This window comes from Balaenoptera physalus (assembly GCF_965194825.1).
Source record: "Balaenoptera physalus genome assembly, chromosome: 5".
NCBI lineage: Eukaryota > Metazoa > Chordata > Mammalia > Artiodactyla > Balaenopteridae > Balaenoptera > Balaenoptera physalus.
Window position 1 is genome coordinate 107,604,685 of NC_138884.1, and position 16,763 is coordinate 107,621,447.

A 16,763-nucleotide genomic window follows, 5' to 3' on the forward strand; every position below is an offset into this window, starting at 1 on the left:
TCATTCTCAAAAGCAATATTGAGACGTATAAACTCAAAAGTTGAATAGGTCTCTCTACTTTTACCAATCTCCTTCTTCAAGGATAAGCCAATGTAAAATGTTGGAAGTTGGTAAAAGTTGAATCCCAGATCTGCTGTAAACTTTGGGATTTGAGTAGTTACTTACCCTTCTAGGCTTCCGTTTTTTCATCTATAAAATGGGGATCATAATGTCTATTGAGCTGTTGTGAGGTTTAATTAAGGTGACATATAAACTAGCTAGTAATGGTATATATCAATAATATGCACCTGATAGATATAGTTATTCCTATTATTATTACCGAATTAGGAGTCTCCTTGTTTTGTGTAGCTCCAAACCAGGACCTAGGAATGGGGGTCCCAGGGAGGAATTTAGCTTATGGCACAGATTAAAGAAGAAATTTATGACAGAGATATTGGAAAGAGAGCAAGCTACCTTATGAGGTAGTGAGGTCCCTACTTCTAGAGAGTATGGGTATTACTAGGATATAGTAAAGGAGATTCATTTATCAAGAAGGAGTTTGGAGTAACTACTTCTGAGTACCCTTCCAAATGTGATGTCAAATAACATGGGCAGTTTGATTTGCAAAATGACGTGCTCTTTAAAATTTTTTTCATTTCAAATCTATTCGAAGTGGGAAATGTAAAATTTTTGGCACACATATAGCTGCAGCATCACCTGTAGACAGTCCCTTTGGTCTAGGGAGGATTGCAATTCCAAATGATTCTTGAAATTCCAACCAATCCAAGCCTCTCACACCTGAGTTTTGTTCTTGGCCTTGCTTGAGACTGTGACCCAGGCGGCATTTGCTCTATGTGGTCATCACATGTGGATTTAAACTGTTTCCTCTGTAGCTGTGTGAGATTAACACAGTCTTTGGCTCAAAGCCTCCTGTTGCTATGGATTTAATACTGGGGTATTAAAGCCATTTCAGAATCTTTAACTGTCTCAGATTAGCGCTACTATGCCATTCAAGAATTGTTAACCTAATGGATCCCCTTGAGCAAAACTGTTAAACTCTGAAGAATGGTATTTTAGTTGAGCAAGTCTCTACCAACCATTTTTCATTTTTGAAATACTGAGGACTCTGGAAACATTAAAGCATTTGATTAAAATGGGCCATCAACTGACCTGGTTGTTTTCTTCAAATTATTTTCAGGCATCTATCCATTCCACTTTTGTCATTTTTGACAAGTTTCTACTTTGTCCTACCTTCTTCACTTTCATTTAAAAGTTAAAAAATTCTCAGATCGGCAAAGTTGTACATTAACTACTAACTGTAAGGAAGATAAATGTTTTAATAAGTCATGCAAATATGACAGAAGATCAATGGCTTTATATAGTGATTTTTATCTTTCCAATAGTGGCCTTGCACATAGGTTCTCTCAGTGTTAAGGGTATACTTCCACAAAAAAACCTTTAAAAGGAAAAATGGATAGAGCAGTTCCCTATTCCTGTGAAATTCTTACTTTCGATGCTTACCCTTGCCTGGAAATATATGGTGCTAAATGGAATTTTCACACATCCCAACCAGTGTCTCTCAATACGGGTGTGGATTCCACTTCCTCTTTCACGGTCGTCCTAAAGGAGGGGTGGGAAGTAATAATTGTTTAACAACTCTGGATAGGAAGTAGGAAAGCAGCAGGATTTTAGCTGAAAGCGCAGTAGGTTCAGGTTAAGCAGATCTAAGTCACATTCTGGTTAAGACACTTAATAGCTCTGTGACCCTAGGAAAGTCATTGAACTTCTCCGAACCTCAGTTTCTTCATCAATAAATTGGGGATTTAACAATCTACTTTGTAGGGGTATTTTAAAATTAAGACAATGTATAAAAAGCTCCTAGTACAATTTCTGGATCATAGCAGACAGTCAAGTTGAAAATAAAAAAGCTGGTTCTCTTCCTCCCTTCTTTCTTTCCCCATTTATACAGGTCAGGTTTCAAACATTCCAAATTTTGGGATTGATGGGGCTCAGGGCAGGCTGCCCCCAAATATGCCAAAGTGGCATATGGATTACTTTGAATTCAAGTTACTTGAAAAGCAGCTGGTGCAAGAACACTCTGACCCTCCTTTGTCTGCAGAAAGCAGGAAATAAATCTCCTGTGTGAAAGGTGCCCTCCCTGCACCTGAGGGGAGAGAGAGAGACATCCTTATCACCAGAGACTGGGAATCCAGGGCTGAGGAGGCTGTACAAAGAAACCTTGTTATTTCTTTACTAATTTACCCAAAACCAAACATCTATGTCTTGTCAATTCTTCACAAATTTATTGTTTCTTTGTCTAAAAGGTGTAAAGTAAAAGCTGTCTGTCTGTTTTGGTCACTTCCTAGATCGTGTATCTATGAGACCTTTGTACATAACAAAATTAAAAGTTGTTTATTTTTCCCCTGTTAATCTGTCTTGTGTCAATTTAATTATTAGACCAGCCAAAAGAACACACAAGCGTAAGGGGAAATTTTCTCCTCCCTGACAGGGCTGACACGATGGGTAGAGGATAGGAAAATGAATACAGACATCTTTCTCAAAAACGTGAACTTACCTCTAAGACATCATATAGAACTTCATCAAAAATGTTGATGAACACGTCATCTTTCACTGACTGCAAACTGGTGGTGCTGTAATCCCCATTGGGGGCCCTGCAAATGGGCACCCATGATCAGGGAGCATGAAAAGAGCAAAAGAGAAATAATGAGTAGTCAAATGTCCAAACTGGAAAAATACCTGAATATGAGCATAGATAGGAGGACTAATGGCAGTTGTCTCATTTAAAGGATTTCTCTAGCACAGAGACCCTATAACGTAGTACCTATACTCAAATGGCAAGGCAATAGACTGCAGGCTCCGTGCAGAGAGACAAACCCTTTTGCTGGCTTGTCCTGGTGAGTCTCACATCATCTCCCAACCACGGTGAGCTTTGCAGGGAACCAGCTGGCCAGGGCTAAGCTGGCTCAGTGGACGGGCTATATACAAGGTCTCCAGCTGATATTGGTGCTGGTATGTGGACTTCCTAAGCAACTGGGCTCTGGAAGGTGCTTCTCTGTCAGACCATTCCCTGGTCATAAACCTCCTATTGTTATGTGGCTGGTTGGATGGTCCCTGCTTCCCACTCACTTTCCCCACAGATAAGTAAAGCAAGGGAGGGGTGAGGTTCATCTCCTATAACACCACCTGCTCTGAGTCCAGCCAGGCCTGGCCCAAGCAGGCCTCTCCATGGCATGGCTCGAGACCAGGCTACTGCATCTATTTTGCTGAGCATTTGCCTTTAACTTTTCTCATTCTTTTTGCTTGTACTATGTATAAGAGTGGTATCTGTTTCTCCCTTCTGACTTAACTAGTTCTAACCCTTGCTCAGTCTCTAATTTACTATTTGGCATTAAGCAAGTCACCTTCCATCTTTAGGTTTTAGTTTATTTTCTATAAAAGTAGAGCACTAGACTAGATAATTTCTGGGTTGCTTCAAGATCTGAAATAATGAGTCTTTTAAATATGTAAAATCATTTCATCAAAAATTTTAAATGCCTATGTATTTCTGACGAGGGAGAAAGCTTAATTTATGGGAACTAGGGAGCTTCAAAATTACTTAAAGCTTCCAGAGTTGGGGAGATGGGGAAGAAAAGAAAAGCAGTGTAGGGGCTGTGGGACTGAGGGACTGGGAAGCTTGGGCTGTAAGAAGCCAGAGCCTGGAGAGGAGTGGGGTGTCCCAACAATGAACCCAAGTTTCAGAAGTTAGATATTTTCCCATTTTATTCTTGATTGGAGTCACTTGTAGAATGAGGAAAATATGCTTACCTAAATGGAAGTTCGAGTTCTTCATTCCAGCTGGGGTTTGGACCTTCAGCTGTAGTTGTATGGCAAATTGTTCGCTGAAATGAAACTTCTACAAAAGGACGTACTAAAACCTTAAAATCAAGAGCAAAGAGTCTGTAACAGTTAGTAGAATTATTTCGATCCTAACAGAGGTAAAATATGTTTCTAAATAGTGTGTTTCCAAAGAAAACTAGACAGAAAACAGACTATGAACTTTCTAGGCAATTCTTAAAAATAGAAGGGGCAAGATTCTAAGTGGAGATCCAGCACTGGGGTATTTCACCTGGCCGAGGGGGTAGTCAGCACTGTGGGTTGGGCTTTGTGTGGCTGGGGAAGCAGCATGCTTTTCGCTGAAAGGCCTTGAAGATCTCGATGGCTGCTGGAATTTGCTAGGAGAGAAAATGTATGAAAGAAATAAATGACATGCAAAGTCGAATTATATACTTTGCAGACGGTTTCTCCAAAGCTGTATGGTGTTGGTGGCTATGGTGACAGACATACTCTCTAAGCTTGTTGATGCTTCAGAAGTCTTTTTGCATGCTCTGGTCCTCCTCAGTCACCTAGTGATTACGAGAGCCTTCCCAACTTTCATCCATAGGCGTGCATGTCTGGCTGGAAGAGAGGAAAGGGACCTCTTCTCTCTGCTCTCTCATGGGTGCCTGTTCCCCCATAACTGAGAAGCTCAATCCCTCTCAGGTAGCAGAATCCCGAGCTTCCTAACCAGCCTGCCCTGCCTCCATCCAATTCTGGTCCTTTCTCACTGTATTTTCTTTGAACATGCGCCCTCCAGTAAGCATGAGCTACATATCCCAGGTAAGACATCTCTCTCTGGGCCTGCCAAGCATCCATGGGAAAGGTGGTCAGGGATTCCTAGCTTGAGTTAGGATCTATGAGGCTTGCCCTCTTTCCCTTTTGAGCTGCCATTCTTAAGGGAAGAAATGAAGGTCATGTCCAGAGATCCTCTCCCAGATACCTTCTCCCTCATCCCAACAACCCACTTGCATATTTGTTTTTCGGTTTTTTAAAATAAATTTATTTATTTTATTTATTTATTTTTGGCTGCATTGGGTCTTTGTTGCTGAGTGTGGGCTTTCTCTAGTTGCGGGGCGCGGGGGCTACTCTTTGTTGCGGTACACGGACTTCTCATTGCAGTGGCTTCTCTTGTTGCAGAGCACGGGCTCTGGGCGTGCAGGCTTCAGTAGTTGTGGCTCGCGGGCTTCAGTAGTTGTGGCTTGCGGGCTTAGTTGCTCTGCGGCATGTGGAATCTTCCAGGACCAGGGCTCGAACCCGTGTCCCCTGCATTGGCAGGCGGATTCTTAACCACTGTGCCACCAGGGAAGCCCCTGCCTATTTGTTTTGAATTTTATGGTTTGCCAAGTATTTCACATTCATTTGCTTAGCAAAGTACAAATTGTCTTTTTCCACCAGACTGTTTTACCTTTTCACAGAAAGGGTTTCAGACAAACTATCAGGCAATGAAAGTAGAACATTTAACACAACAGCTGCCAGAGAAAACCTTTTCCTGTTTGGAACACTGTCAATTACATTATTACACAAACACTTGTTAAGTACCTACTATATTTTAGGCCCTGTGTTAGACACTGGGGCTGCAAAGGCAAATAAGATAAACTTCGGCTCAAACTAGATAAACAAATAATCACAATATAGTGGGATATATGTTAGATTAGAGGGGTGGGCATGGGCCATAAGAGTGCAGAGAAGGAGTTGAAAAATCCTATTTAGTTTAGTTGCAAGGGTAGAAGGTTAAGATTTGCGTGGGTTTAGTGCAAGAGTTGATATTTGAACTGACTTGATGAATTTACACTGAAATGTATAACATATAGGATCAGCTATGCTTCCCTGTAATTATTTGAATGAAATGGTTTAACTCTTAAAAAACTTCATGGAAACCAAAAATAAGAGAAACACCTATATATCTTTTTTTAAAAAAACAGCTTTTCACCCCACAGTTAAGCTTTAATGCAATCAAGATGAATGTTGGGCGGTGGCTTAAGGAAGCAATGCTATGGCACAGATTCAAGAACTTAAATGGACATTTACATATAACAAAACACTGAGAATAGATGGTGATGATCAGATGTTCTGTAATGGGTGGAAGAGTTAGTCAGCAGAAAAATAAAGTAGGGTAAAATAATAGGGGGTGGATAATTTAAAGGGAAGACCCTAGCGGCAAAAGATGCCAGAGGCTAGCGGGGTGTGCTTCTGTGATCAGAGAGCTGGATGACCTTGGGCAAGCCACTTATGCTCCCTTCATTTCCATTTTCCCTTCTGTAAAATGGAGACAGTAATAGTAGTGAGAAGTTAAGTGAAATAATATAAATGAAAGTGCCTAGCATAGTGCCTAGAACACGGTGAATGCACACTAAACTATAGTCTCCCTCATTACACTGACAAGGGCACCAGCAAAGAGAAGTAATTCTTGGTCCTTCCATCTCTGTTCTCTAAGGGGATAAGAAACTTTGGCTCACCTTACCTATGGGGAGGGGTTCCCCATTGCCCCGATGTAATGAAATACAGTAGACATAATTCACTTCTCTGAGCAGATAAAAGAGAAGTCACAGTTTTGTGCTCAAACACATGTTTCAGAATCTAGAATATACACCTTTTGGGTATCTGCCCAGCTCTCACCCACTTCTCTGAGAGCTGTCCCCCATCTTCAGGACAGGTCCTTGTGACCTGCCTCTCTGACTGTAGGTGACTAGGCATGGATCAACACCTGACCCAAGTTAGGACCTTCAGATTCACTCCTGGGAAGCTGACACCTGGTGGGTGGTACCTTGACAGGATGGACCACTTCCATCACACAGAGAAGAATGAAGCAAACCCACAGAGGGAAGCAAGCAAGAGAGACAATGGGGCCTCTGAAGAAGCCATTTTAATCTTTACTGTCTACCATGCAGTTTATTCTACCTCTTGTTCTTGAGTTCTATGAGATATTCCCAGTAAATCCCCTCTTTACCCTAAACTGACTGATTTGGTTCTGTTACTTGCAACCAATAGGGCCCTGACTTCATCAAGAACTCTCTTCCTCCCCCCATCCCTGCCCTCGGCCCCCACAGAGTAACAACTATGTTAAAAACAGGAGTGAACATGCTCTAAAGAGGTTGGATCCTGCACATTCCATCCCAGGGCTGTTCGGCGGGCTCTCACCTTGTCGTTGGTTTCCTCACTGGAATGTCATAAGCCCGGATAATGTTCACCAGCAGCTTTATGTCTCCATCGGACAGGTTTTGGGCTGTCACCTTCTTCCGACCTTTCCTCCTTGGCCTCAGTGGTCGTTTTTGTTCTGCCAGCTTGAAAAGGCTCAGGCCCAAAATGCTAATGATTACAGAACAAGATTAGGATGCTAGGGAAAAGAAAGATCTGGAAAGTCTTGAGACAACTTCCCAAACGCTGCCCCTAGGTCCCTCACAAGCCCCTGAAAAACTCCTTGTCTTTTCAAGAAGTTCTCCCAAGATGGGGGAGAGCCCACTGTGTAGATTATTAACATTCATTTTAGCTGCTGCCCATCAGAGGATGAAACTCATGTTCTGGTCCCTCCCTGCACTTCCTGCTGGCTCTCTGCCTTGCTTATCCACCAGCCCCTCAAACGTGGCCTGTGCTCTCCTACTGTCTGCTTTCCCTCATGCCAGTCCTGCACGCTGAATGCCTCCTTCCACCTTCCTCCTCATCCACCCACTCGGTTGCAGTTTTACCACTTTTCAGGGCCACTATTTCCCCTTCCCCAGAGGCCCAGCCGCATCAGCCCGAAGGGGGGCTCCCTCTCCTGGGCCCCTGCAGCACTCATTAGCCTGCTGCATTCACATGGCAGCTGATGTTTACAGCCTTCTCAGGCCCTTCCAGGGATACCTCACTCTCTGGAGTTAGGCAAAACTAGGTGTGAATCCTGCTCACCTTGGGCAAATTATTTCACCTCTTGGAGTCTCTGTTTCATCATCTGCAAAATGGAAATACCTACCTCTTGGGGTTGCTGAGAGGATTTTGTGAGTAGCTGTGTACAGAGCACCCTGGCGCTGGTCTAGCATTAGATGCCCTAACGTAGTGACTGTTGGGGCAACGGCAATGATTATGATGCCAGTGATTGTGTTGGAGAAAGGAGGGGATGGAGACAGGAGGAAGGGAGGGGGAGGCGGGGCAGGGGGATCCCTCTCTCACATCTCTCTACCTCTCACTGAGATGACCTCCATTAACACTTCCTGGAAGATGAAAGCGACACGGTGAATCACGAGGGAGAAAGGGCCATGGAGAAAATAACTTAATTCTGCCCCAGAGACTAAACAGAAACACAACTGTGACTTGTATCAGGAAGCTGACGTTAATGACTATGCCCAAGAGCCACAGAACAAAGCCAGCGGCGCAGAGCCGGCCTCGGGCCGGCAACCCTCACGCTGCTCTGCTTCCCTGTGAGTATCAGAGCTGCCCAGGCGGCCTGCTGGACCGGAGCCCTCTTTCCAAGACACACATGCCAGCCGGGGAGATGACGGCTCCAACGGGCTTCCGGGGGCTGTTGTTCCCAGATGCTTCCCAAGGTCTTCCGTCCCACAGAGCGCAGAGGAGTCACCATTTACCAGCACTTCTCTGGTTCAAGCAGAGTGCTAGGTGCCTTACGTATAATATTTCTAATCCTTACGAGTGTATTTATCCCATTTTTCATATGAAGAAACTGGAGGCTCCAAGAGGTGATAGAATTTGCTAAATAGGAGGAGAGGGAGCTGGGGTTCAAGATCAGATCACCCTGACTACACAGCCCAGCTGCTGCTTCTTTTAATATTTGCATATATTTATTCATTCACTCATTTAAGACAAGAATAAGCCCATTACATGTTAATATGGTATAAAATTATGAAAAATAACTATCCTTTCCAACACAAAGAGTGTCAGGAGAGTGACACTGTTTTACATTTTTGCAAATCTCTTTTTTTGATTTATTGTACGTTTTAATTTATTTTTTATTTTAATTGAGATATAATTGACGTATAACACTGTATACGTTTAAAGTGTACAATGTCTTGGTTTGATACATGTATATATGGCAATATGTTACCACTGTAGCATTAACCAACACCTCTATCTGTCACTTCACATAACTATTATTTCTTTTTTTGTGGTGAGAACTATTAAGATCTAGTCTCTTAGTAACTCTGAAGTTTATAATCAGTATTGCTGACTATAATCACTATGCTGTGCATTAGCTCTCCAGGACTGATTTATCTTCTGGTTACAGGTTTGTACCCTTAAACATCTCCCCAGTTTCCCCCGCCCCCAACCCCTAGTGACCAACATTCTAGTCTCTGTTTTTATTAGTTTGGCTTTTTTTTTAGATTCCACGTATAAGTGAGAATCATATAGTATTTGTCTTTCTCTGTCTGACTCATCTCATTTAACATAATGCCCTCAAGGTCCATCCATGTTGTTACAAATTACAGCTCATCTTCTTAATCCCTCTGCCAGGACAGCCACCTAACCCAAACTTGGGGACCTCGGAGAGAAACCTTTGCTGGGGGTCGTGACATGGCACAACGCTTCTTTTCTCAATACTTTCTCCCTCTCAGAGAGGTGCCTCCTATCATGAGACTTTGCTGCCCCCCTAACAGTCAGCTTGAGAGCACCTTGGTGGCTGGGACCATTATATACAGAAACATTTTAATTTAAAGCCAAGAACAAACCAGAATTAAAAGAAGGAAGAACATACCCTGAGCCTTCAGAACTTAATGCAGAAAGTAAAGCAGAAAAAAGAAAAAGAAAGAAAAGAAATGGAAAAACAGCATGAAAAATCATCATCTATTCTAAAGTATAATTTTCATGACTGAAAAAAGAAAAAAAAAACATTCAATGACTGGACTCTGGGCCTGGAATAAAGAGAGAGGGTTTGCATGAATTTATGTGGGCACAGCCTCCCTTCTGTACGAGGATGGAGGCAAAGCCAAAGAAAGGGCTGCCATGGATTGCACAGTTTTTTGTCTCCTTGCCAACTTGATGGTAGAGAGGAAGTACATGCATAGCAAATGACCTTTGCAGGAGACCAAGAGATTTAATCACAGGGAGGGTCATGAGGTTAATAGACTGTGCAAGCCCACCAGTATAGAAAGTTCTCTTTCATCTTTCATGCATCCACCTCGAGTTGAGACCATTTGAGGATTAGTCTAAATGATAGGGAGACAATCAAGCAAATAAACACAGTCAATTCTCAACTTCTATGTAAATATCCATTTTTCCCTGCTGCCCTTGCCCCTCACCAAACACATGGCAGCTCTGTGTCTCCCCGCTGTGGTGCTGGAACCAGACCTCTCCATGCCACCCAGAATCTCAGTGGGCAAGTTCTCAGCCACGCCCACTGCCCTGTGATGGGAGAATAAAGGAGACCCCGGCATAGGGAGGTGAGGAAGGCAGGAGGATGATCTGCTGGAGGGGATGCTGTCAAAACTTCATGTGACTGGAATGAGAAGATAGCCAAGGCTGGTGAGGTTCACTTGGAGGTGGTGGGAGGTGAGATGGGGTCCACTGGATGTGATGGAGAGGATCTCGTGTGACTTGTTCTAACAGAAACGCCCCAACTAGTGTAACATTAGGTGTTAATCAGGCTTTACCAGTTTCCAGTATTATTAGGGGCCCAAATGCACACTATACACTGATAAAAATCTTATATTTACATGAAATTTTTAATACAATACAAATAATTTTAAAAGAAATAACAAAAAGGTCTCTCTTTTTTTTTTTTTACCTGATATTGGGAACTTCTTCTTCTACTACCAAATCCGAAAGAAGAAAATGGTGTTTTGCAATTAGAAAACGATTTATCACTGATTCTCTAACCTGAGGAAAGAAATATGTTTTATTTAAAATGTTCTTGTTCTATGAACGCACACTTCACTGCTCTAATGTCACCTCAGTGCAGCTTTCCAGACCACCTTTACTTTTCTCCGCAGCTCTGACCTCTTCCTATTGTAAATCATCCAGCTTTCCTCACTAGCATAAGCTCCCTAAGGCAGAGGGATTCTATTTTGTTCTCTGCTATATTCTCAGGACCTGGGAAAATTCCTGGCAGATAAGATCATAAAATTTAGCTGAATGAATGAATGAACAACTACAAAAAATAGGACCCGTCTCGAAGCACACACACTTCAGAACTGATTCTGAAGTTCTTCCCCTATTCAAACTGACTTGCTACCTAATTATTCTTTAAATAGAGGACCTCTTAAATGTCATAAATATTCTTTTTTTTTTTTTTAATACATGAGCTACAGGGTAGATCAATCGGATGAGAAAAATGTACTCTAGCCACTAGGGCGTTTCTTATAAGTTAAATTAAAGGAAGGAAGGACAAAAGGATATTTTGACTTTCTAGTGCAGAAGGGCAGTTAGTATGTCGTTTATAAAACTTCTTTTTTTATTACAAAGGTAATAAGATGCAAACATTCAAATATTAAAAAAAAATCATGACTTAGAAAGTTAAGTCCCTTGTAATCATACCCCCTCTTCAGATAACCACTGATAATAAAATGAGACACATCCTAGTGTTTTCAGCGTTTCCTCATTGAATATACTCCCCTTGGTTCCTGAGCTAGTTCAAATTGGATTTTTATCACTTATACTCATGAGTCCAAACTAATACAAAGGAGAACCAAGTAACCGTGTCCCAAAGTTGAAGATAGCTGTTAATCAATTTTAATCTGTAATTATGAGAAAATAAGCCTACAGGGATTAAGAATAGAGACGTCCCTCCTCCAACCTTAGGATGTTGACTATTTTTCCCCTATGAGGACTGTTTAAAATGGTTTTCCTTACCTGCTGGAGGTACTTGGCTACTATGGCCCTGTGGGTATCTATGTGGTCCTTGGTTTCAATTACATTTCTGTCTCGTAACCGTTTCTCATAGTCCTAAAATTAAAAGGAAGCCATACTTTTATGATTCTAAAATACCAGTACTCTCTCATGCCCTTTTTGAGATTAGAGAATTATTTATCACATGTGGTTTAAGTCACAAATTATGGTTCTAAATGTTCCTTCTGCTTCCTTCTGAACTTTTGGTTCAGAATTGATCTTTGATGCAGTATCCAGGATTTGGAGTTAGTTGATTGAACTGCCTTATAAGTAGAAGAGAAATCTGTAATTACAAGTTACAATGCTCATGCAGAAAGAAATAGATAGTAGAGTCACTGTAGTTCAAGATACTAAGCTCACCCAAACAAGATGCTAAGCTCACCCAAACAATTAAGCAGGGCCAAAGCCCCTGCTTAATTTTTGCCTTTTATATTTCAAGTAAAGCAATTACAGAAATAGTAAATAGTGTCTGGCTGCAGCTGACTTGGGTCACCTACTTGAAGGAGAGGAATGGCTGCCTTTGGCTTTGTCTTCTTAGGCCACTGTACTTTTCTCTTTTTTCTATCAATAAAATTCCATGGGGTCCCTAGGGAGCTGCCATGTTCCCTTTCACTCCTTCCCTGGTCACAGCTGAATGCCCAGGGTGGCCCCTAACCCAGGCTGGGTGGCTCAAAAGTTGTCCCCAAGATTTTTAAAATCGGGACAAGAGGACACACCTCTCCCTCTTGGCTGAGGCTACTAGACGTGAACTTGGATGATATTGGTGACCAAGTGATCAAATAGAGAAATCTGTCTACAATGGGGGAAAATGAAGTCACCATACCAAGGGAAGCCCAAGCAGGATGGCGAAGGGGCCTGGCAATAGTTGGGTGTCTTTGAGACGCAGATGAACTCCTGTCATTCACATGTTTTAGATGTTTAACTCTATTTTGTGATTTCATTATCTAATAAACTCCCCTTCGTTCATAAGCTAGTTCAAATTGGGTTTTTATCACTTATAATCACAAGTCCAAACTAATATAAAGAACCAAATAACCAAAGATATTCTCCCAGAATAATTTCTGCATGAAAAATCATACAGTCCTGGTATTAACTTCTAATGGCTCTCCCTTTACCTCATCAAACACAGACTTGTCTGGCTTTCACTGGCTTGCGCCATATACACAAGCCTATTACCTGTAACTCCTCAAAGGCTCCCTGCTCCCACGCCTGCCATGTTCCCTCCTCTGCCAAGCCTTTGTGCATCCTGCTGCCTGTCTAGGGTGTCCAGAACTGTTCCCCACTTCCTTCCTGGCCCCCCGCCCCAAGGCTGCTCAAATCCTACCCACCTATTTTCCCTGCAGTGCTTACCACCGTGCTTTGTGCTTAGTAAATACTTACTAGATTAAAATGGCATTGAATCCTGACTAAGGCACAATCCTTTGCCACATTAACACTTAAGAGACTCTTCAACCTTACAACTCTAATTTTTCCTAGTTTAGATGTCATTATACTGAGACAAAGATATTATTTAAACATTGGATTCAAGAAACATAATGGGAAGGTTATGTACAGTACTACAAAAGAGGAACCAATATTGCTACTGAGAACATAGCAACAACAACAAAATACATACATAATAGTATACCAAATGGCACAGCAGATAGTTTATTATTTTATTAATAATAAAATAAGGCAATTTCTCACCTGGAATACCTTTTCCATAATTTCTCGGTCATACATTGGAATTTGTTTATAATTTCGGAATTCTGGCACCTCTTGGCTTCTAAGACCAAGAAGCCTGAATCGTTTGGATCTGTTTAATTCCTCATCTGAAACAAAGTTAAATTCCTGTTGTAGCTGTTCCAGTCGAAAGAAATCAGGGATGTAGGATTCACCACTGGTAGCAACCTATAAAAACCAGGAAATACAAAACTCTAGATAACAGGCAGATTTCACCCAAAGAAACTTGGCACTGAGCTTTTGGGAATGACGTTTTAACAGTGTTAGACAGAGAGACTTGAAACAGCCATCATTTCATTTAAAGAGAAAATACACTAAAATATAATGGTAATGAGACAGATGCTACTCTGCCTTTTATAGCTACTAATATTCATTTAGTAGCTATAAAAAGTATCATGAATCATTTTTCCAGAGAAATAAAAGTTAAAAGGTTCATTTTTGGTATGCACGCTCCTCTAACAGTTGTCACGAAAATACACAGACTGAAAAATATGAGATTTATATCAGTGTATTACCAAGTGCCTACTGCAAATAAGATTATTCATATACATAGTGTATATAAAGTGTATGTATTTTAAATGTATTTTTAAAATATTTAAATATTTTTACACTTTAACATTTTAAATATATTTTAAAATATTTTTAAAATATAACTTTTGGACTTTATGCACAAATGTAGATAAAGGCCCTAGAGTCGGGCTGATCAGCTTCACTTGGCTCCACAGCCATGCTCTCCTGTCCCTGCACAGCACCTCATGGCCTTGGTCACTGAGAAAAGTGAACCAGAGATGGACCCAAGCACCAGCCTCCGATGCCCCTGTACCCTGGCACAGAAAGTGCGGCTTCAGCACCACTGAGAGACTAGCAGGTGTGGGCTGCACTCTGCCCAGGTGTCTGCTTGCTCCTCTGCTGGGTGCTTTGCCAGATGCAACCTCCTCCTGGGCAGATCTCTTCTCCTCCTCAGGGAGCAGAGATCTGATGGAGCTTTGCGATGGGAAAGGTGATACTGCTGTGAAAATCCTGGTTCGTAAAAAAGAGGCCAGTCAGGAAGGCAAACTCTGTGTTTTGTCCTTCTATGGGAAGCAAATAGTTAAAAAGAAAAAAAAAATGCAGGGGACATATGCACTGTATTATTGTCAATTTAAAGCTAGTCATTGAAACATATCAATAATTTGAAAGCTTTATATGGAATAGGCTACACTTCAGGTAATATGGCCTATTCTTTCTTCCTTTTTTTTTTTAAGGTGGATATTTTCATTTTAATTAATAAAACAAAAATGAAACAATGAAGACATATATTGGGACTTCCCTCATTCACCAATTATGCAAGAAATGTTTTGGTTAAATAAGATGATTTATTCTTTCTAATAGTTCTCTAAGTATCAACATGCACTAAGTATCATGTTGGAAGGAGATTTTATGAAGATAAAAGTCAGAATAAACCAAAGCTTGCTTTGGGACTTCTCTTAGAATCACTAGGGGAGAAATGAAAGTTTTCATCCTGGTTATAGTTACCCTACTGATGAACTCGAACTAAGAAACGTGATCATGGAATGTGTTGCTATGGCCACTTTCTGGATCATCTACTTGTTTATTAGGTTTCTGTGGGAATTATGAACTTGGGAGTAAAAGCAATTGTATTTGTCACCAAGAGAAATCATTTACTGACTAATGTTCCATTTTATTTACAAATTCACTGAAGAAAGAATTTTGAATGTTATGGTAGATACAAGCAATTTATATCAAAAACACTTCAGTGAAACCTAAAAGGTAATCTAATTATCCAACAAGAAAACAAACAAAACCACCATTTCTGAAAATGCCCCATCAGCCCTTCAAGGTATGATGGAAAGACCACAGGGCCTGAAATCACATCAACTTGAAGCCATGTCCTTACCATCTCTGGGATGTGGAGCAAGGAACCCTGAGTGTCTGGGTTCAGCGTCTCTCCACAGAAGGGGCAAACTGAAACCTTTCTTTAGGGGTTTTACAGAGGTTAGAGGTGAGAGTAACAACAACAGCAGCAGCTGACGTTGACTGCACACTGACCGTGTGCCCAGCTAGATGTTGATCCGCAGCAGCTCATTTCCTCCTGACAACACCGTGAGGGCATCACAGGGGCTTAGGGGCATGAGTGCTTGCCTTCATCACACAGCCAGTAGGTACAGAGCTAAAATTTAAACCTGTCATTCAACCCAGGCTTCGTGCTCTGAAACACTATTGCGCAGGAGAACATATGGGAAAGAAAATGTGTGTCAAGGACCAGCCATTTCTGTTATTATCACACCAAATGGAGAAGTGGTGTGTGTCCAGATCTCCTGCCACATTACCGAGATGAGCTGCATCAAAGGGGCATTGCTGGGGTCATTGGGGTCAAGCTTGGACTCTGCTGCCCACTTGGCCAACTTTTTCATGTCTGTCAGTCCTGATGTGCCAATGGATGAGATGGCATCTGCTCTCTTCAAAGCGCTGAAAATGAAAGTTGATTCCATGAGACCGACTTTATCACAGAGCAGTTTGCATCAAGACCACAAAATCCCAGGGACAGCACTGCTTAAGGAGGCTATTCCCTATGAGAGAAAATCTGATCATAAGGAAGGACTTTTGACATTTTTCTTTACTTGATGGTTACTATTAAATATGTTATAAGCATAATAAAGAAGTCTGAATGGTGGGAGAAAGTATTTTCAAAGCACACATCTAATAAGGGGTTAACATCCAAAAAATATAAGGAACTCATACAACTCGGTAGCAAGAAAACAAATAATCTAATTAAAATGGGCAAAGGATCTGAACTGACATTTTTCCAAAGAAGATGTACACGTGGCCAACAGACACATGAAAAGATGCTCAACATCGCTGATCATCAGGGAAATGCAAATCAAAACTATAATGAAATATCACCTCACACCTGTCAGAATGGCTATAATCAAAAAGACAAGTGAAAACAAGTGTTGGCAAGGATATGAAAAAAAGGTAGTCCCTTGTGCACTATTGGTGGAACTGTAAATTGGTGCAGCCACTATGAAAAACAGTATGGAGGCTCCTCAAGAAATTAAAAGTAGAACAACCATATAATCCAGCAATCCCACATCTGGGGATATATCCAAAGTAAACAAAATCAGTATCCCGAAGACATATCTGCACTCCCATGTTTATTGCAGCATTATTTACAATAACTAAGACATGGAAACAACCTAAGTGTCCATCAATGGATGAATGGATAAATAAAATATGATACATATGTATAATATATATATCATATATAGAATATTATTCAGCCGTAAAAGAAGGAAATCCTGTCATTTGAAACAACTGGATGGACCTTGAGGGCGTTATACTAAGTGAGATGATCTCACTTCTATGTGGAATCTAAA

At 41.3% G+C, this 16,763-nt stretch overlaps 1 protein-coding gene across 6 annotated transcripts in view; it reads right to left on the bottom strand.

Moving 5' to 3' along the window:
- The window catches only part of CC2D2A (coiled-coil and C2 domain containing 2A), a 275,853-nt gene that overhangs the window by 36,273 nt on the left and 222,817 nt on the right, over positions 1-16,763 (bottom strand). For all 6 annotated transcript variants that reach the window (XM_082461969.1, XM_082461973.1, XM_082461970.1 and 3 more), the window contains 9 exons: positions 15,717-15,855; positions 13,351-13,554; positions 11,629-11,721; positions 10,565-10,656; positions 6,994-7,161; positions 4,106-4,211; positions 3,805-3,914; positions 2,555-2,651; positions 1,501-1,599 (listed from right to left, as the gene is read on the bottom strand). In XM_082461969.1, coding sequence (XP_082318095.1) covers positions 1,501-1,599; positions 2,555-2,651; positions 3,805-3,914; positions 4,106-4,211; positions 6,994-7,161; positions 10,565-10,656; positions 11,629-11,721; positions 13,351-13,554; positions 15,717-15,855 — 1,108 coding nt within the window. The remainder of the gene's footprint in view (positions 1-1,500; positions 1,600-2,554; positions 2,652-3,804; positions 3,915-4,105; positions 4,212-6,993; positions 7,162-10,564; positions 10,657-11,628; positions 11,722-13,350; positions 13,555-15,716; positions 15,856-16,763) is intronic.